This window comes from Peromyscus eremicus, chromosome 11 (assembly GCF_949786415.1).
Source record: "Peromyscus eremicus chromosome 11, PerEre_H2_v1, whole genome shotgun sequence".
NCBI lineage: Eukaryota > Metazoa > Chordata > Mammalia > Rodentia > Cricetidae > Peromyscus > Peromyscus eremicus.
Window position 1 is genome coordinate 48,654,002 of NC_081427.1, and position 19,945 is coordinate 48,673,946.

The 19,945-nt window shown below is 37.4% G+C and overlaps 3 protein-coding genes across 15 annotated transcripts in view; 2 read left to right on the top strand and 1 right to left on the bottom strand.

Moving 5' to 3' along the window:
* Trim23 (tripartite motif containing 23) overlaps positions 1-12,785 on the bottom strand; it is a 32,290-nt gene extending 19,505 nt beyond the window's left edge. Inside the window, exons 1-4 of the mRNA XM_059276144.1 lie at positions 12,645-12,785; positions 7,871-8,033; positions 3,063-3,184; positions 415-693 (exon numbers count right to left, since the gene is read on the bottom strand). Of these exons, the coding sequence (XP_059132127.1) occupies positions 415-693; positions 3,063-3,184; positions 7,871-8,033; positions 12,645-12,725 (645 nt within the window). The 5' untranslated portion in view covers positions 12,726-12,785. The remainder of the gene's footprint in view (positions 1-414; positions 694-3,062; positions 3,185-7,870; positions 8,034-12,644) is intronic.
* Positions 12,786-12,818: 33 nt separating this feature from the next.
* The window catches only part of Trappc13 (trafficking protein particle complex subunit 13), a 36,547-nt gene continuing 29,420 nt past the window's right edge, over positions 12,819-19,945 (top strand). For 4 of the 11 annotated variants that reach the window (XM_059276145.1, XM_059276148.1, XM_059276152.1 and 1 more), the window contains exons 1-2: positions 15,608-15,715; positions 16,634-16,717. In XM_059276145.1, coding sequence (XP_059132128.1) covers positions 16,657-16,717 — 61 coding nt within the window. In that variant the 5' untranslated portion in view covers positions 15,608-15,715; positions 16,634-16,656. Of the gene's footprint in view, positions 12,996-13,342; positions 13,454-15,607; positions 15,716-16,633; positions 16,718-19,945 lie in introns of those variants that run through there. The other 7 variants (XM_059276149.1, XM_059276151.1, XM_059276154.1 and 4 more) reach the window with 4 other exon arrangements.
* Positions 13,433-18,469, top strand: Shld3 (shieldin complex subunit 3). 3 transcript variants are annotated; one of them, XM_059276159.1, is made up of 3 exons: positions 15,637-15,664; positions 16,634-16,717; positions 17,510-18,469. In XM_059276159.1, exon 3 carries the CDS (start codon positions 17,610-17,612, stop codon positions 18,375-18,377), a length of 768 nt encoding a protein of 255 aa, XP_059132142.1. In that variant the 5' UTR covers positions 15,637-15,664; positions 16,634-16,717; positions 17,510-17,609; the 3' UTR covers positions 18,378-18,469. The 3 variants fall into 3 exon arrangements, with proteins under 3 accessions (XP_059132140.1, XP_059132142.1, XP_059132141.1); XM_059276157.1 differs by lacking the exons at positions 15,637-15,664; positions 16,634-16,717 and adding an exon at positions 13,433-13,453; XM_059276158.1 differs by lacking the exon at positions 15,637-15,664 and having other exon boundaries at positions 16,616-16,717.

Consider the following 19,945-nt stretch of genomic DNA (forward strand, 5'->3'; position numbering starts at 1 on the left):
AGTACAATATTAGAAGACAAAAACTACTAATTTATTTTCAATCCTTTTTAAGAGAGCTATATTACAAAGAAATAAATCAGAAGTTAGAAGTATATGTATTGTTATACAAGAAACCAAGAGTTCATCCAAAATTATATCATAAGAGTTATCAATATATATAAATACTATCTAAGCAGTACATTATTGTAAAAACAAGCAGACAAAGATGAGACTTTTTGTCTCCTGCTGGAAATACTCATGAAGCCTCTCTGAAATTATACTATTCAGAAACTAAAATCCTCAGTGTTTTTCATGCTACTAACTCATTAATCACTTAACTTTCATCAGTTCTGTCTTCAAATAAATAAACAAGTCAACAAAAACAAATGGGAGGCTGGTAAAATAGCTAGTCATCCAACTGAATTAAATTCATACCTTGTGACCTTGGTGCTTTCCATATTCTTTGCAGACACAGCACATGAGTGGGCTAGTTTGACAACCTTCTTCCAAGCAAACAAACTCAATGGCATGCACCTGGTGCTGAGAGCACATGGTTTTCTCATAAGGTTTATCAGCTAGAGGCACTCGCCTATGCTTCGCTAAAGTCTTTGTAGAATGAGTAACTTGAGAACACTCTGAGCACAAGTGAGTTGCACACACAGTGCAATATACAGATGCAACGTGAGCTTCATCTTCATCACAGCGGATGATGCTCTGATAAACAAAAAATTAATGCCTTAAAACTGAACGTGGCAAATTTTGAACTACAAAACCCCACAACCTTTTCTATTTAACTTCACCAGGCTTATACATGATATTAAAAAAGAAAATTTGTTAAGTCATTCATTCCAAATAGAAACAAAGAACTATGGAATTAAAGAAAGAAAAACAAAGTAAGCAAAGTAAAATGGTACTCAAAATAAGTGACTTCTAGAGCCAGAAGAAGTTCTGGAAACTTTAATCCATGATGCAACCAAACACATTTCAGAACAGAAGGAAGAAACAGATAACAACCAGCTGCAGCTTAATAACTAGTCAGCTGGAAAAAGCTTAGTTGGTCACAAGGATGTCCTTAACCAACCAAAGTTCAGCTTCTTCCATTAACGAAACTATGCTTAAACTCTATATTGGTTTGGTCTGTTGGACCCAGTACATGCATCAATAGCCTCCCAAAAATGTTATTTAATAATGAAAATACAGTGGTAAGCATAAAGGCCATGTGCTACCTACTTATCTAAAAAAAAAATTTTTTTTTCAGGAAGGTAAGAAGCTATCTGTGAGGCTAATTATCAACGTGGGTTATGATTCTGGGGCAAGAATAAATTTATTCTCATGAATAGTCTTTTTTCCCCCCAGTGCTGGGCATTGAACTAGAACCTCATAAATGCCAAGCAAATGCTCTGCCATGGAACTACATACAAAAACATCTCATGGATTCACAGTTAGGGCAAAGATCTCTTCCATCAAATCTTCAAAAGAAACAGAACCATGGAAATATTACTAATTTGTTAAGAAAACTTATATTCCCACTGCTTCAGTTACCTGTCATGAGGATGGATAAAAAGTAAATCAGCACCATGCTGTAAAATAACCTCATACTAAGGTATGGAATTAGCTGTGGAAACTTTGAAAACAAAAGACAATCCTGGCTCAAGATGGAAAATTCTGATCTCAATAGATTTCGAGAGCTGAATTGCATGTATTTTTTCCCAAATATACACAAGTACTTTCCAATAGCTCCACGGGTGAATGGATTGCAATCATGACTGAAAACCACATATTCAGAAGTAATAAGCCCTATGTCAGCTGCTAAATATTATTGTTAAGTTCTTAAAGTAACAAAAAGCATTTCTTATGTCTATTTGTGGTCCTGGGGCTCAAATACAGGGCTGCGACCATGGTAAGCAAGTATTCTGCATTGAACCATACCAAAGTCTTTGTAAAATGCACTAGAATTGTATAAAAATCATCTTTCAGATGATGAGAAATGCTTTGAAAACTTCTGTATTATATTAAAAGGCTGTAATTCACAAAGGAGATTTAGTGTATTTTTCCAGAAATAAAAATTAGACAGTACACAAATGGTATCATTTATTATCAAATTAAATTAAAAAATGGCCCAAAGGTTAAAATAATTTATTTTGCAATAATGATAAATATGTATTTGTATTATAATATATTCGTGTCTTCTGTTTTCTAGGCCTTACAAATAATTTATAAGGTCAACGGTACATAGTATGATTTTAAAATAAAGGTAAAAGATACAACATATGAAAGAACTGCAATGGTTTTATAAACGAGAACACTTCAATTTGAAAATTATTTTTCTAATTCATTTTAACAGAAAGCAATCACCAAAGGAAAGTTGCAATCAATCTATTTGGTTTTTTCCTCTTGAATCAAATATACAGTTTTTAAAGCCCACAACTAATACCACTACCACGTTATTTACTGTAAATATCCTTCTTTTATACAGAAATCTATCATTTGTTAAGTAAGCTATGCAGACAACTCTTAAAATGCTAATAATGTGCTGTCACAGTGTAAATGGATTGTTTTGGCAATATTTACTGACATCCGCCTGTCAGGAAAATGAACAGCAAGCATATTGTTTAACATTTTTCTCATTGTTTCGAAAATATTTAGTAGTAGCAAGCTCCTCAGATTCCACTGTTACATTTAAGTTAGCTCATGTCTAAATTGAAAAGCCTCTCACAAAGTGGGTCTATCTTTTCTTGTACTTTGCTACTGAGGGTTAGTTTTGCATTTTCTGTACAAATATAGATTAAACATTTCTCTTACTCTCTCATAATCTTCTATCTTAAAGGTTTTCCTCAGAAATAACTGAATTATGATAAGGAAAGAGTTTATCCATAAAGCAGATTAGACACAGAACTTCAACAAATTTAGTTTCTGTTTTATTTTTGAGAACAGTACTGACATCAGAACTGTAATATAATAAAAGCTATGTTTCTAAAAACTCACAGATAAAGCAAACAAGGTAATATTGTGCTAATATCGGAAAATATTTTAGGATAAAAAATTCATCTTATAATAAATATTTCAACAAGTCCCATCAGTACCTCTCCAGATATCCCAATAGCTTCCTCGGCAGATCCATACTGACCAATATGTCCATTTTGCAATCGCTCTAAAAGCTCCAGTAAAGCAAAGTTTTTTTTCAATCCCCAGACACCTGAATCTCCTAGGAAAAATATGAAAACAAAAGTAAAAGTAACAAAATGGAATTTTAGTCAACTTACCTCAATCCTTAAGAGTAATTAATAACACATATAGTTCACTCATTATGTCTAAAAGTTACCAAGACAAGTGCTTGTTAATATTACCAAAGACCCCCTCGGCACAACCAGACACATACCTTACAAATTTTTTCTTTTTTACTTTTACTATATAAATTAAAACAAGTATTTTAATATTTTTCAAATATTTTTACAGCTACATACAATAAGAAATGCACTTTCTATGACAGTCCAGGCCAACACATACACACCAGAAAAGAGTTTCACACACTAGGGGCTGGGGAGATAGCTCAGTGATCGCAGTGCCTGCTGTCAAGTGTAAGGAGAGCGCTGCTGCCTTAAAGCCACATAAACGCAGGTGGGTATGGTGCTCACTTGTCATTCTAGCATCAAAAGGTAAAGATGGGATCCCTGGAGCAAAGAGTAGCAAGACTGGACGGTTCCCAAAGATTCTCGACATCAACCTCAATCATCTACATACAGGCAGATACATATGCACAAACACTGCCACATAGAAACACATGTACAAGTATGACCACCATACACATAAACATGAGTAGATTTTTTAAAAACTTGACAAACTAATACTTTTATAGCAGTGTGTAATATACTGCTGTGTTTTACTCTATTTCTTTTTAAAGATATTACAGAGGAAATGAGTTTAGCTCAATGGCAGAGTGTGTACTTAGCATGTGCAAGGTCCTAGGTTCAGTCCACAGTACTTACACACACACACACACACACACACACACACACACACACACTTCTTTTTAAAGGTATTATAAAGGAAAGGAGTTTGGCTCAATGGCAGAGAATGTACTTAGCATGTATAAGGCCCTGGGTTCAATACACACACACACACACACACACACACACACACACACACAAACACACACACACACACACAGGCTGGGGGGACAAGAATAAACTTTACAATGAATTAAGTGTATTTCATGACCACAAAAATAAGCTACAATTCACATTTATAAATTCTTGTATAAAACATGGACATAAAAAAATTCATTTCTAAGTAAATTGCAACTAGAAGAACTAAAGATTTCCCATCTTTTTTTTAGACCTGTGACAGTCAATGATTACATAAATCTCTCACAGTGGGGGCTGGTGAGATGGCTCAGTGGTTAAGAGCTTTTAACAAAGGATCCAAATTTGACTTCTAATACCCACATGATGGTTCACAACTGTCTGTAACTCCAGTTCTGAGAAACCTAACACCCTTCTCGGGCTTTTGGAGGCACCAGATACACAGATGCATGCAAAATAGCCATATACATAAAATAAAAATAATTTTTAAAAAGAGACACCTCGCCGGGCGGTGGTGGCGCACGCCTTTAGTCCCAGCACTCGGGAGGCAGAGCCAGGCGGATCTCTGTGAGTTCGAGGCCAGCCTGGACTACCAAGTGAGATCCAGGAAAGGCGCAAAGCTACACAGAGAAACCCTGTCTCAAAAAACCAAAAAAAAATAAAAATAAAAAAATAAAATAAAATAAAAAAAAATAAAAAGAGACACCTCATAGAGCCTCACAACAAAGCAAGAGAATGAGCCCTCTCAGATAGGGCTCAAGAAGCTTTAAATAAAGACAGTTCCTTCACCCCAAGCTGAGCACGAAAGAACATGTGCATATCTATGCACACACTTGCAAAGACCCACTCTTTTTGAGCCTACAAATAAGAGCCACATCATTCAGCAGATTGGATCCTGTGAGTTTCCACAGCACAAATACTATCTGACATGATCACCGTCTAGTAAGTGTTTTTTAATAAAATAAAAATGTGAAAAGATAATGGTGGCACGGTCTACCAGGCTCCTTTCCTGTTTGTCATCTTTTTTCTTTAGAAACAAACCCAGAACATCTTCTGGTTTCTTAACACTAGGCTATCTTTACTGTCCTCTTTGACTCTGTGACCTCTTTTCTCAGTGCCCTCTACAGACACTACAGCATGCCTCCCTCAGTGTTGCTGACCTAGTCAAGGCTTTCTCCTTGTCTCCACTTGTCCCATGAATTTTACAAACAGAGGTCCACCGACTCCACTTACACAAGCATGTAAGTATTCAAAACAACCATTTAAAAATACGGCCTTGGCAATTTCCCCAAAATTTAGTCATTATGCAAGGAACACACAAACTCCCACGAGTACCTAACACTGCTGTAACTATAAAAAACTTTATACTCCTAATGGTTTCAAACAACAGATTCCTGTTGTTCCTACAAATTCTTGGGGTTTGGGGCAGATAAGAAAGGCTCTGTTCCCCACTGTACATGCTGAGGAGCACTGAGCCTCCATTCTCATGGTCTACCTCACTGTTTCAGAAAAGAAGAGTTACTTCAAATCATCATCAATCTCCTCTTAAAAACTTTTACCTGAAGTTGACGGTTGACACCATATTTCTACTCACATTTCAATAGTTAATACCACAGTCACACCTAACTGTTATTGAGGATAGGGAAGTATAATTTACCACAGGGACAGAAAGAGGAAAGCCAGAAATATTGCTCCGTCAGAAGTAACGACTTACTGGACCAAAGAAGAGCTCAGATTAGAAACTGATAATCAACAATAAGAGCAGTTTTCTTCTAGAAGAAGGAATTACAAATGATCTACTTCTACATTTTTCTCAAACTTTTGTAATATATACAATGTGTATATATACAGTACAAAATATATAGTATATTCTTGTATGTATATAGTATAATATATAGTATGTATATAAACACACACATTATTTCTATGGTACAAATATAAACAGATCTTTAAAAAATTGGAGCTAGTAATCGAAAGTCACTAGCGTATTCCACAGACGAATCACAGTTAAATGTGCCCGCAAGTTATAGTCATTACAACCTTTATTCAAGAAAGAGTTGCCGGGCGGTGGTGGCGCACGCCTTTAATCCCAGCACTCGGGAGGCAGAGGCAGGTGGATCTCTGTGAGTTCGAGGCCAGCCTGGACTACCAAGTGAGTTCCAGGAAAGGCGCAAAGCTACACAGAGAAACCCTGTCTTGAAAAACCAAAAAAAAAAAAAAAAAAAGAAAGAAAGAAAGAGTTGGCATTGGCACTGCTAATGTTGGTCTGACAGGAGTCGATTTCAACCTCAGGTGTGACTAACTGCTCCCTGTCATAAACTTCTGCTTTTAACACTGGGAGTAGCAACCCTCACACTGTGGTATTACAGAGAACGTAGAGGGCTCTCCCAAACAGTAGAAAAACGTTGTAGCCTATATTTGCAAAATGTTACCATTTCTATACATCTGGTTGTATATGAAGAAATGGCAATGATATTTTGTCTTACAGAATAAAAAGTCAACTAAATGAACCTTAAAACAGAGGCATCTCTTCCACCATAGTAGGTTAATGTTATCTATATGATGTCATTAGTGTCTTGCATTAGTTTCCTGGAGAATAGACATAATATTTATTTATATGAAAGACAGCCGAAACCTTAAGAAAACATGTTAAAGCTGTGTTTCTTAGCATTTTAAAGCCTAAAAATAGAGTCACCCTTGCTTCCTTTTAGAGATGGTTCAATGATTTAAATTTTAACATGTAGTATGACTATATATTTGTCTTTTATTATATTTATGTTATTTTCTGTGTGTGAATGTATGCACACACTTATATAGAAGGGTATCATAACACAAGTGTGCAAATCAGAGGACCACTTGCTGGAGTCAGTTCACTCTTTCCACCAGCCCTGGTCTTAAGTAGTGCTAAAGTCCTGAAAAAATAAATCAGCCTTAAAAAGTATTTTAGAGAAAATTATTTTATCTTACAGAGTAAATTAAAAACTTATTTAAAATTGTAAAATATTTTTTCACATGCTAATGTTCTACTTTCTAGATCTGGGCCAGTGAGATAAATCCTTGGATAAAGGCACTGGCTGCCAAGCCTGATCACCTGAGTTGGACGGACAGACAGACAGACAGACAGACACACACACACACACACACACACACACACACACACACACACGTACACATGCGCACACAAACATGCAAAAATTTTAATTTTTAAAATCTGTGAACACTGATTCTGAAGTAGTCTTAGAAGTATACAGGGATCTAGCTGGCATAGTGGCACACACCTTTAATCTCAAGACTGGGGAGCAAAAAGCAGACAGATCTCTAAGTTTAAGGCCAGGCTGGTCTACCAAGCAAATTCCAGTGCAGCCAGGACTACACAGAGAAACCCTATCTCAAAACAAAGTTAAAAAAAAAAAAAAAAAAAAGGAAGTATGTTGAGACTCAAATGACTTAATATATATTTTGACTACCTGCTCAATCATATTTAAGGAAAACAATTATTGAATTTAGGCAAAGGATTTAATCTGTGATGAATATAGTATTTCTCATTTGTTTGAATAAGGGTAGCACATATTTCTGATACTTCTTAAAGCTCTTAGTGTTAAGTATTGAATACAAACATCTCAGATTCTCACTGGTAATTAAGAGTCAGCTAGCTTACAGTCAGAACCCCACTGACCTTAACAAAAACTCAAATTCTGAAAGCTCTTGGAACTTAATCTAAAAAGGCAAGTGTAAAGAAACTGTTCTCTGTGTCATTTGTGTTACACGAATAATTTTCTACTTTACATTCATACAAATAATTTTCCTACCTAGGTCTGTTACTTGCCGATCAAACGGGCAACGTATTGCTCTTCCATGCAGAGGCAAGCGAGTCAGACAGTCATGACAGACTGTGTGGCCACAAAGAAGGAGGCGAGGAACTTTATCTCCTTGCAAAGAGAAGACATCTTCACAAACCCCACACTCCAGAACCTAGTATTAGAAACAGAAATTTGTCTATAAACACCATTGAAACAATATTCTAATATTTTATATTTAAAAAGAATTGATCTAACCGGGCGGTGGTGGCGCACGCCTTTAATCCCAGCACTCGGGAGGCAGAGCCAGGCAGATCTCTGTGAGTTCGAGGCCAGCCTGGGCTACCAAGTGAGTTCCAAGAAAGGCGCAAAGCTACACAGAGAAACCCTGTCTCGAAAAACAAAACAAACAAACAAACAAAAAAAAGAATTGATCTAGTATATTGAATCAACCTTGTTACTTTATTCCTCCGTGGGAGGGGGGGTGTCAGGGAAACTAAGTTATAAAACCTTAAATCACATTCATATTCATTTCCATTTGACAGAACTTGCCAAAGTGAAACTTCTTTGAAATACTCTTATGTTGCAAATTAACATAATTAACATAATCTAATCTTCTGAAAAATGAATATGCAACAATTTATAATTCTACTGAAGCACCCAATCATTTCATTTTGCTTTTCTTTCCTTTTTTAAAACATGTTTTGAGATTTATTTTTGTGTATGGATGGATGTTTTGCCTGAATATATGTCTGTGCACCATGTTAGTGCAGTGCCCACAGAACTCAGAAGAGAGCATTAGATTCTCTGCAACTAGAGTTACAGATGGTTGTGAGCCACCATGTGGGTGCTGAGAATCAAACCCGGATCCTCCAAAAGAGCAGTCAGTACTCTCTTAACAGCTTAGTTATCTCTCTAAATCCTGTTTTATTTCATTGTAAGATGACATTTCACTGAGCATCCCTGAATGGACCTCAGTCCGAGCTGGGCTCAAACATACAGTGGTCCTCCTCCTGCTTCTGCCTCCCAAATGCTAGCACTACAGGATGCACCACTATGTCCAGCTAAAACATCACTGATCTAAAAACAAACAAACAAACAAACAAAAAAATCTAAAATGTGTATTGGGATGACAATCAATTTCTAAACTATAAAGAACTTGTAAGAAAGTCTCCAAGGAATATTCAAGTATCTTCTAGACTTCACAAAATAATGTAAAGGCAAAAAACAAATTAGCTGAAGATTAAATTTTAATTTCTGTTCTTTATTAGCAAGTAGCTCTGACTTGGAAAATATTTGTCTATTTAGTTTTAATCACAGGTATATGACTTACTGAAAGGCAGTCAAAAAACACTGTGAGAACTGGCTCACTCTGACTCTCAGATCCATGGGTTAGTATTTTATAAGTAATCATAAACTGTAATTATCATATCATTTTCAATACTTTTACAATTAACTATTGTTTGTGTTGTTTTCAGTTTTAATTACTTTTTAAAAATATTCCCAATGAATTACTCCATTGTCTACCCATCAGGACACTACAGTCTGGTCCTGTACTCTTGCTTCACTATCATACCCTGCAGAACCTATGGTTCAAGTGTGTCCCAGGATGGGACAATGTTTCTTGACTCTTGCTTTATACTAATTAATGTTGAGGAAACAGCTAAACATTTATCCTCTGGATTCCTTTTTAAAGTTTTTATCTCCATAAACCAAAAAAATTCCCAAGTACTGTATCTCTTGGTCTACCCACCTCTCACTCCAACCGAAACAATTATCCTCTGGGTTTCTATGTACTCTGAATATCTATCTGTTTGTCTGACTCAAACACATCAATACTTTCACTGACTAGCCTGTCTTTCCCTCCTAGAACAAGAGCACAAAACAGTACACTCCAAATAGCAAGCAACTATGTGCTTATATAAATAAAATACAACAAAATAAAAATTAAAAAAAAATTCAGCCCACCACCAAACACACACAACAAAAAAATAGAAGAGTTAGAATGGAAATCTCATTAGACACATTTCAATTTTTTTTTTAATTCTCAATTCCTTTTTTTTTAAGATTTATTTATTTACTATGTATAAAGTGTTCTGCCTGCATGTATCCCTGCAGGTCAGAAGAGGGCCCAGATCTCATTACAGACAGTTGAGAGCCACTATGTGGTTGCTGGGAACTGAACTCAGGGCCTCTGGAAGAGCAGCCAGTGCTCTTAACCACAGAGCCATCTCTCCAGCCCCCTTACATTTTATTTTTATTTATCAAATACTGAGATTCTCAAACAAACAAAATCTTATGATTTCAATATAAAACTACTAGGTAAGGACTTTAATCTCATCGCTTTATAAACACAACAAAAATGCATAATCTCAGAATAAAAGTAATTTTTAAATTAACTACACACATTACAATTTTAAACTTGATTCTCCAATACATTTAGACTTAAAAACTGAGATGCAGGACTGGAGAGATGGCTCAGTGGTTAAGAGCACTGGCTGCTCTTCTAGAGGTCTTGAGTTCAATTCCCAGCATCTACATGGTGGCTCTCAACCACCTAAACTGCAGTCCCACGGGATCCAGTACTCTCTTCTGGTGGTGCAGATGTACATGCAGACAAAACACCCGTATAGGTAATAAATAAATCTTTAAAAGAATAAATAAATAAATAAATAAATTGAGATGCAAATATCTTTTACTGTAGTTAAACTGGTAATTCATAGTTGCTTTGAACACTGGTATAGTTCAAAAGAAACTTAAATGTAGTATAGTGTACAGAAAAAAAGGAGACAAATTAAATATTTTAAGTAATATTAAGCTAAATATATAAAGAAAACTTTATATTAAGAGTTCAATCTAGGGGCTGGAGAGATGGCTTAGTGGTTGAGCGCACTGGCTCTTCCAGAGGACCCGGATTCAATTCCCAGCACCCACATGGCAGCTCACAACTGTCTGTAATTCCAGTTCCAGGGGATCCAACACCCTCACACAGATGCACCAATGCAAATAAATAAATAAATCCAAAAAAAAAAAAGAGTTCAATCTAACTCTTTAAAGTGCAAAGAAAAACTACACCAATATACTTTTTCAAAAAGTTGTATTAATGAAATGCAGCAGCTGGAGGAAATGCAGGAAAACAATCTCACTGACTAATATGAAAATTTTACTGAGTAATAACAGTATCCATGGAAGCAATTTAGCAGTTTAAGGAATTTACTCTGAACTACCCACACAACAAAATCCCAATGTTTTCATCCTTGCCGACACTGACGTCCCCACTGCTGGGGAGCCCAGGTTTTTGCACACGTCGGGCAAAAGTTCTGCTACTGAGTCACATCCCCGGCCCACATATGACAAGATCAATACGTTGGTCTCTAATGCACCATTTATATCATTAAAGAATTAAAAACAAAGTAAATGTACACATAAATACTAAATTGAAAGATAAATTATAGTGCATTCATATGCCCTAACTGCAGGCCATTAAAGATTAAAGCTGTTTATGTATATACACAGAATATCGCAGGTAAAGTGAAAAGAAAGGGCTAAGAGAGTACATGACATGATACTTACTCCAACTATGGAAAGAAAAAAACAACTTTGAATTCACAAAATATTCTGCAGGTATTCTCCATTTGGCAAAAAAACAGTTCAAAATAGTAAATCTCAAACATAAAATATACCTAGTAAGGAGTGCTCATCTACATTTCTGATCTTTGTACCTTCGATGTAATCTGAATTCAACTCAATATAAAAAAAAGTTAACTGAATCAATAACCAATAAAAACGACTAATAATAAATTGTTAGCATAAATTCCTCAAAAAAAAAAAAGACCTTTGTTAAAAAAAGATATCTACCATTTAACCAGTTAAAATAATGTCCAACTGGACTTGGTTCACTGTTACCAATCCAAGCAAGTACACATTAAAATCACTTGAGAATTAAAAAAAAATGTACTGATGTCCACACACTAAGAGAGAGGAAAACACTAATCTCTTGGTTACAGATGATCTCCAAAGTTACTCCCTAAACCACTCACTCCTTTCAGAGCTATGTTACAGTGGATGGGGGAAACGAGCTTCTTGCACTTCGACTTCATCTTTAGAAAAACCATTTTATAAATATATAGTAGAATCTTCCAAGCAGAGGGTGCACCATACATCTAGTTTGTTAAACCCCAACTATGCTGCAGTTGGAGACTTTCCACAAGTTTTCACAGTCTTCTATTCAGAGGCATAGGGAGGCTCAAAAATGTACATGTATGATTACAGAAACAATGCAAGGTTGAAAGGCAGACTTTTACAACCAGTAAACGCTGGGCCCTTACCACACACTGTATTAACCCAAACCCTGGGTTCCTTCCAGGTAAAATGAGAATTAACGTCTACCTTTTAGGTAGATACTGGCGAGACGACGCATCTACCATCGTACTTGTCTATTGTAAAGGCTGTTTAATAGATCTACGCCAACTAAAGCCTGCTGAGGCTTCACTAGAAAACACAAGAGCAGGGGGAAGACCCATCCAGGTCAACTTCCACAGGCCCACGCGGTGCTTTTCACAAACAGCCCCATGACCGACGTTGACACCTGAGTTACAAGACCAGGCAACTTCAGGCCCGCCAGGCCAGGACCCCGCGGGACAGCAAGGGCTTGTCATGCCCACCCGGTTCCGGGGGGGCCGCGCATCCCGCCCGGCCAAGCCTGGGCCGCAGAGTCGCGACCAGGTCTCCAGGATGAACCGAAGGGAGGCCGCAGGTGGAGAACAGAGCACGCAAGTTCCCTCACCTTCACCACAGCCGTCCCCCGGCTGCCCTGCCGCCCACTGTCTACTCCGGCTCCGGGCTTGTTTACAGCTAGGGCAGCCATCCTGGAAGGGGCCGCGCCACAGCAGCAGCAGAGCCTTTAATTGAGAGGAGGGGTTGGGCGACCTACCCAGAAGCCTCAGCGCATGCCGCCGGCACGCATGCGCAGTTCCGGCAGGGCGCCGCTCCGCCTCCTCCGGCCTTTTTCCCTTCCGTCAGTCATCGCCTGTACGACCTGCGCGTGAACGCTTTGTTTTTCACGAAGGTGTCTGCGAATAATGGAGAGAAGAAAGAAGATAAAAAAGAACGGATGGGGCATAAATAAAACTTTAGGGTGAAAGTGCCGCTCCCGTAATGATTTTTTCCTCCAGAACTGAAACGAGCTTATCCCCGCCCCGACACAGCTAAATTTGTATAAAATAAACTACAAATCCCAGCATGCCACTCGAGTATTTCCCTTTCTCCCACCAACCCCGCCCCCACCCCTCCACCGCGCCGTGTAAGCCTTTGGGAAGCCATGTATTGTCAGCTAAAAGTGGCTCATTGAAGTCAGCCGGTGTAATTCTGAGCGAAGAAGAGGCTTTCGTGAAAAGATTTTCACTGGGACCATAAAGGGATTTAATGCAAAAAGATTTTGTCAAGAGCAGAAAGAAGTTAGGCGTGCATTTGACCCCGGGTCTTCCGGGACTTGTGTTTTGCAGTTTCCTTCTCGACTCTTGAGCCTGAGATCAGAAGTGCCTGTCAAGATGGAAGTGAACCCCCCGAAACAGGAGCACCTGCTGGCGCTAAAAGGTAAGCTGTTAGGAGCCTGAGTCTCTTTACTATTTTTTTTTTCTCCCCTCACTATTTGAAGGATTTCCAACGTAAGCCTTATCCCTAAACACGGCAGTGCTCGCCCTCTCGCTTGGTATTGAGATGCCTTCTAGAATGAAATGCAATCCTAAATTCCTCTGTGGGCTGTGCTACCGCAGTCACCAGATTTTATCCACACAAGCTCACGCCTCGACCCTGCTGGGGAGAGCTCTGAGAACCAGAATAAATGTCAGCCGGCATTTAAAGCAACTTTTTATTACTCTTCTGTCCGTTCATGTGGCAAGGACGAAGTTACCAGGCTTTCGCCTATCTGTAGGTAATATCGCGTGATAATGTCAATGATTAGTAAAATAAATGGTAATACACCTAATACCTCTTAGATTTGTTGAAATATACTACAAATTACTTCACAGTGTCGTATCATATTTGTGGGAAATTTATCCAGAATCTCCTATAGTTTTAGTTTTCTGTACACGGCAGTTTGAGTAAGTTTTAGTGATTTAATTTGACCAGAAGAAAGCTAGCAGGACAGATTTTCCTTAAATTTGCTTATCGAAACCGTTTTATTTAAAATATTTTCAGCTTTATTTTATGTTTTGTACTGCCACAAATGCACTTTCTTACTTTTGGAATGTCCGGTTATGAGGTTAACAGTGCCTTGCACGGGTCTGGGAAAATGCTTCCAAGACATTTGATGGAATTGCACTTGCCTTCCTTCAGGCATCCCTTTTGATCCACTCCGTGCCCCCCTCCATTATTTGTGATCTACACATCTGACATTCCAGAAGCTCACAAGCATTATCGATGTCTGCAGTAAACTTGACTGTCTCTGGATGTGGAACTAAGAAAGTTTGCAACATTGGATAATACAACAAAGAGACCTACCTGTAGGTTTCCACATGATCTAGACTAAAATAGATTCTGTGTGTATAAAAGGAACTTACTGTATATTCATTATCTCAATCTTACATCTAGTGTGTTGACTAGATATTACTTATCTTTTAAGGTCTAGCAACTTTTCCAAGATAACATATCTAGAAAGAGATCGAGGCAATAATTTAACAAGGCCCGACTCATATTTCTAAGATGCTCTGTTGCCTCCTGTTGAATGAAGCAGCCTTTGCAGAGACCATTATGACTTCTATATGAATTTAAAAGTTATATTCCTTGCTAAGTGATTTCACACAACTTTGACACTACTAAAAATTCTAGTGGTAGGGAGTTTTATTTGTTATTATTCTTATTTTTAGAAACACAAGATGTCTAACAAACTACTTAATCAGACAAACAGGACATGAGCTTTATATTAAACCTCTTTGATACTGTTTTCCCCACATGGTTCTAGATAATCAAGAACTTCACAGGGCTTAGTTTTACTGATGTTGACTATTCAAGCATACCAATTTAAAGGGACATTTAACTTATTAGCTTTCTTATATGTAAAAATGTTAGGATAATATCTTTTTACTCTTTTTTTCTCCAACCTTCTCTCTTCTCTCACGCCATCACTTGTCTCCTTTTTGAGACAGGGTCACAACTGTACCAGGTTGGCTCACAAACTCAGAGTGTAAATGAGGATGACCTTACATTCCTGGTCCTCCTGCCTCTACCTCCCATATGCTAGGATTACAGATGTATACCGCTGTACCCAGTTTATGGGGTGCTGGGATTTGAATACAAGGCTTTGTGCATGTCAGGCAAGCACTCTACTGACTGGTCTACATCCCCAGTCCCTTTGATATTCTTGAAATGAAAATACGTTTTACCTAAAAAGAGTTCTCAAAATTAGTTGTCTCTTGAGTGTATCACTGAATAAGTTCAGATAACAATGAAAGCATTCTCAGTGAAAGGGGTAAAGAAGGAAGAAGAAAAAGAAAAACTCACTAATTTTCATCCTTGATCATAGCCAAGAAGTGATCATTATCAATTATTTAAAGAATATATCATCACATATTAAATCTATACTAATATTATTAATCTTAAGAATTATAGTTATTTTTAAAGGCATAAATAACAAATGTATAATAAAATTTATTATACAATTAGTTACATCTTAATTCTTCAGAATCAGACTGTGATTCTATTGTGACATCACAACAGGAATCTCGGTCATAGTTATCCTAGCAATATAAGAACCTTCATTCAAGGCTGGGAGGTGGTGGCACATGCTTTAATCCAAGCACTCAAGAGGTAGAGGCAGGTGGATCTCTGTGAGTTTGAGGCCAGGCTGGTCTATATAGAGTGAGTTCCAGAACAGCCAAGGCTACACAGAAAAACCCTGTCTCAGAAAAAAAAAAAAAAAAAAAATGTTTTAGGCCTAAAAAAAATTTTGTGTGTGTAGAAGAATCTCTGTCATACTCAGCTTTGGCCTGGTTAGGAAGCCCAACTTGTAGATTAATTAGATCCTTGCAAGCTCCATTCTTGAGGCCTTCTATACTGCAACTTCCTGTCACTGCTTTAATTTGGGACATCATGAGAACTTCTGTGTTGTGTTCTTCTTCCTTGGCATTGGCAAGAAAGCCATACATTGGCATTTGGAAGTCATAGACCTAGTCTAAATGCTACTTAAATACCGCTATTATACAGAGAAGACTATGTCATAACCCATTTTCTATCTGGGTTAACATGCAAAGTCAATCCATTTTCATGGTTTTTGATGTTTATTATTGAGAAAGAGATAGAGTAATTAGTCTACCTATGTGTTGGTAGAATTTATAAAATGTAGTGATATATTATGTCCCCCAATATATTGTGCACCCTAATAAAGCTTATCTGAAGATCAGAGGGAAGGCAGAGATCCATCAAGGCCACACTGGAACAGAGCCAGGCATGATGACACAGGCCTTTAATCTCAGCACTAACCATAGAGATCTGGAGGTCTGTACAGACAGACAGGAAGTGATGTAGCTGGGCAGAGAGAGGAAGTGAGATGCAGAACAGAAAGGCATATAGGTGTGGGTATACAGGAAGTAGGTCTTTTTGGCTGAGGATTCCCAAGTGGTAAGAATGTGGCTGGCTTCTTTCTGTTTTACTGTTCTTTCAGTTTTTACCCCAGTATCTGGCTCCAGGTTTTTTATTAATAAGACCGTTTAGCAGTTTGTCTTAAAATAAAATTTTAGAGACTAAACATATCAATTTTATCCTATATACTTTTTTCAGCTAGTAATTTTGAGCAGGGCAGGATGTTGCGCATTTTTAATCTAAGCAGAGATGAGCAGAAGCAGGCGGTTCTTAGTCTACACGGTGAGTTACAGGATAGCCAGAGTTTCATGGTGAAACCCTATCACAAACAAACTAAAACAAAACAAAATTTAAAAATCTAGTAATTTCTTTTTCCTTAATTTTGAAGTCACGGTTGTTTTTCTGTTTTTTGTTCATTTTGTTTTGTTTTTTACTGGGGTTGCTAATTTGTTTTGTTATTGTTTGTTCATTTTGTTTTGTTTGTTTTCTGTTTTTTAACAGTGTTTTTTAGAAGACTTTATTTATATGGATGTTTTGCTTACATGTATGTCTATGTACCATGTATGTTCGGTGTCCATGGAGGCCAGAGGAGGGTGTCTAATACTGGAGCTGGAGTTATAAATGGTCGTGAGCCATCATGTGGGTGCTGGGAATTGAACCTGAGCCTTCTAGAAGAGCAACTAGTATTCTTAGCTGCTGAGCCATCTCTCCAGCACCGCCTTCCCCCTCCCCCAGTTTTAAATATTACATTATTTAAATCACCAATTTTTTGTTTCTCATATGGTTTTAGGACTATGATTACCAATATTTTAATGATAATATTTCAAAATCCTTTATATCTACTTAGTTAAACATATTGACTATTAACATTTTCAGGCTAGATATAATCTTCATTGGAATCCAGTGTAGATACTTTATTGTTGTGAGAAGGGATTTTTTTCGTGTGTGATTGTATTCACATCTGCCATAGCACTTTGTTAAAATACCATATGGGGAGTGGGTTTTCTCCTCCCTGCCCATCTCTATGCAGGTTGTTCCCACCAAATCTTATTCTTTGCAATACTTCCACTTTAGGTCCTGTTGCTTCTGATTTGACAAGAGAGACAGTCTTGTAAATAATAAATTACGTTCTAGCTCGGAAGAACTCAGCTAAGCAATTTTCTCTTAAGAGTTAATGGATCACTGCGGAATGACTACTGAAGTAATATTACATTATCGGCCATATGAGAAAGATCCCACACAACTGGCAAAAATTGCAGAAAAGGCAATTCAGGACTTCCCTACTCACCCACTATCAAGATTTATTCCTTGGTTTCCACAAGATGGGTCCAAACTTCCACTCAAGCCTAAAAGATTACCACCAGTAATTTCTGGAGAGGCTGCTGAGAATGTGAGACAGTACTTAACCATTTCAGAACCTAGTGTTAAATCACAGAGCTATGACTGCACAGTAGATCTTTTGGAGTTTCAACCTAGTTTGAAAACTCAGCGCTTAATCCAGTCACACACGCTGAATGAACCGAATAACTCTGGAAATCTGGATAGAGATTCAGGAAAAGGGAAACAGCACAGGAAGAGGTCCTGGAGCGTTTCACTTGCCAGCAAACACTGTGCAGAAAATACTTTTCCTTTGTCTAAGAAATTGCAAGCTAGTTTAAAGACACTGCATTTGCACTCCCTTCACAGAGGAAGGTGGACCTTAGAATACAGTGTTTGCAATAACCAGACTCTGGAAGACGTTTGGACAAAACTCAATCGTCTCATCAGGCACAATGAACTTCCTTCATGTAATGCCACCATCCAGAGACAGTTAGGCCAGATATGGGTGTTCTGTGATATGATGTACTGTGAATACGTAGGAAGTCTTCTTAAAGAAAGATTATCTCTTATTGGGAAAATTAACTTATTTGTACATAAATATGGTGTTATTTTTAGTATGTAATGAATTCTGATCATCACAAAAAATATTCTGAATGAAATGAGTATGGACTGAATTTATAAAGTGAATAAATTTTACTGTCATTACAATTTTAATGACTTAAAATTTGATGCTTCTTTATATTGTGAAGAAATAATTGTCTAATGTGTATACAGTTTGTGTCCAATATATAAATGAATATCACATAATTCCAAGGCTTGTCAATGAAGTCAGAAACATTCTAGATTTTGTTTATTAGTATTCTTTTAAGTGAACTGTGATGAATTGTTGTTTGTATTAAAATTGAGAGGAAATGTTCTAGTCTTTATTATCACTGATTGACTTTAAATAAATGGGTTGAATTTTAGTGAATCCTTGAAAATCTACTTTTTTTACTCACCTAAGTATAATGCAGGGTGCGTGTAAAATTAAAAGTCTTAAGACAAGTATGTCTCATTTTGTATTTATCACAAGGTTGCCAATCAAGGACTAAATATTGAGAAATCATAGCACTTTTGTGGTAGTTTTGTTATTTTGAAAAGTTTATAACAGAGCCAGAAGTGTAAGTTCCAGTGAGAGTATTAACAATTTTTAAATCCAAGAATTAAAAAGAGCTTCTTCATATGGAAGATCTCAATTTTTCTGATTTACTCTGGATGAATTCATTTCTACTTCTCTGAGAAACCATGAAAGTAAAAACTGAAATTTAGAAGATTTTTTCCCCCCGTCAAATAGCATAGTGATCCGAAAGAAGAAAAGATTCATTTCCTGTATTAAGAGGCTAACAGTCTTAAGAGGCTTTCAAGACCTGAGAACTTAGACCCACTGTTATTTCCTAGAAGGCTTTTATTGTATTTTCAAGTTACACTTATTTATTGTGTGTTTGCATGTAAGTGCACACCCACAGTGCATATATGGAAGTCAGAGGACAGCTTGCAAGGGTTCGTTGGGTCTCTCCTTCCACCCTGTAGGTCCCGGGACGTGAACTCAGGTCATCAGGCGTAGTGCGTTTTTACCCACCACTCTCTTTGGCCCTCTAGAAGCCTTTTAAAAGGATATCAGGTTTTAAACTTAGTGCTACATGTGGATCCCTGGGGCTAGGTGATTCTGCCATTAGCTGGTGTCATTAAGGCAAAAGTCATGAACTGGTGAACTGGGTCAAGTACAATTTGCATATTCATTTTGCTTGGCCCAACTTATTAAGAGAATAGGAGATTCTGCTTCTGATTCTACTGCTCCAAGATCCCGCTGCTTAGTCACATATAGAATATACCAGGGGAGCTGGAGAGATGGCTCAGAGGTTAAGAGCACTGGCTGTTCTTCCAGAGTTCCTGAGTTCAATTCCCAGCAACCACATGGTGGCTCACAACCATCTGTAATGAGATCTGGTGCCCTCTTCTGGCATACAGGCATACATGCAGACAGAACACTGTATACATAATAAATAAATAAATTAAAAAAAAAAAAAAAGAATATACCAGGGAAACAAAGATAAGTATGGAAAGATAAATCAGTGAGAGCATTTGGGAAAATGCAGTCAGTGCTCCAGGGAAGAGGCAGCACTATCATCATTTTTTTTCTTATTAACCGTC

Coding starts and splice junctions, on each gene's coding strand:
- Shld3 (XM_059276157.1), top strand. CDS start 17,610: ATGGATCACTGCGGAATGACTACTGAAGTAATATTACATTATCGGCCA.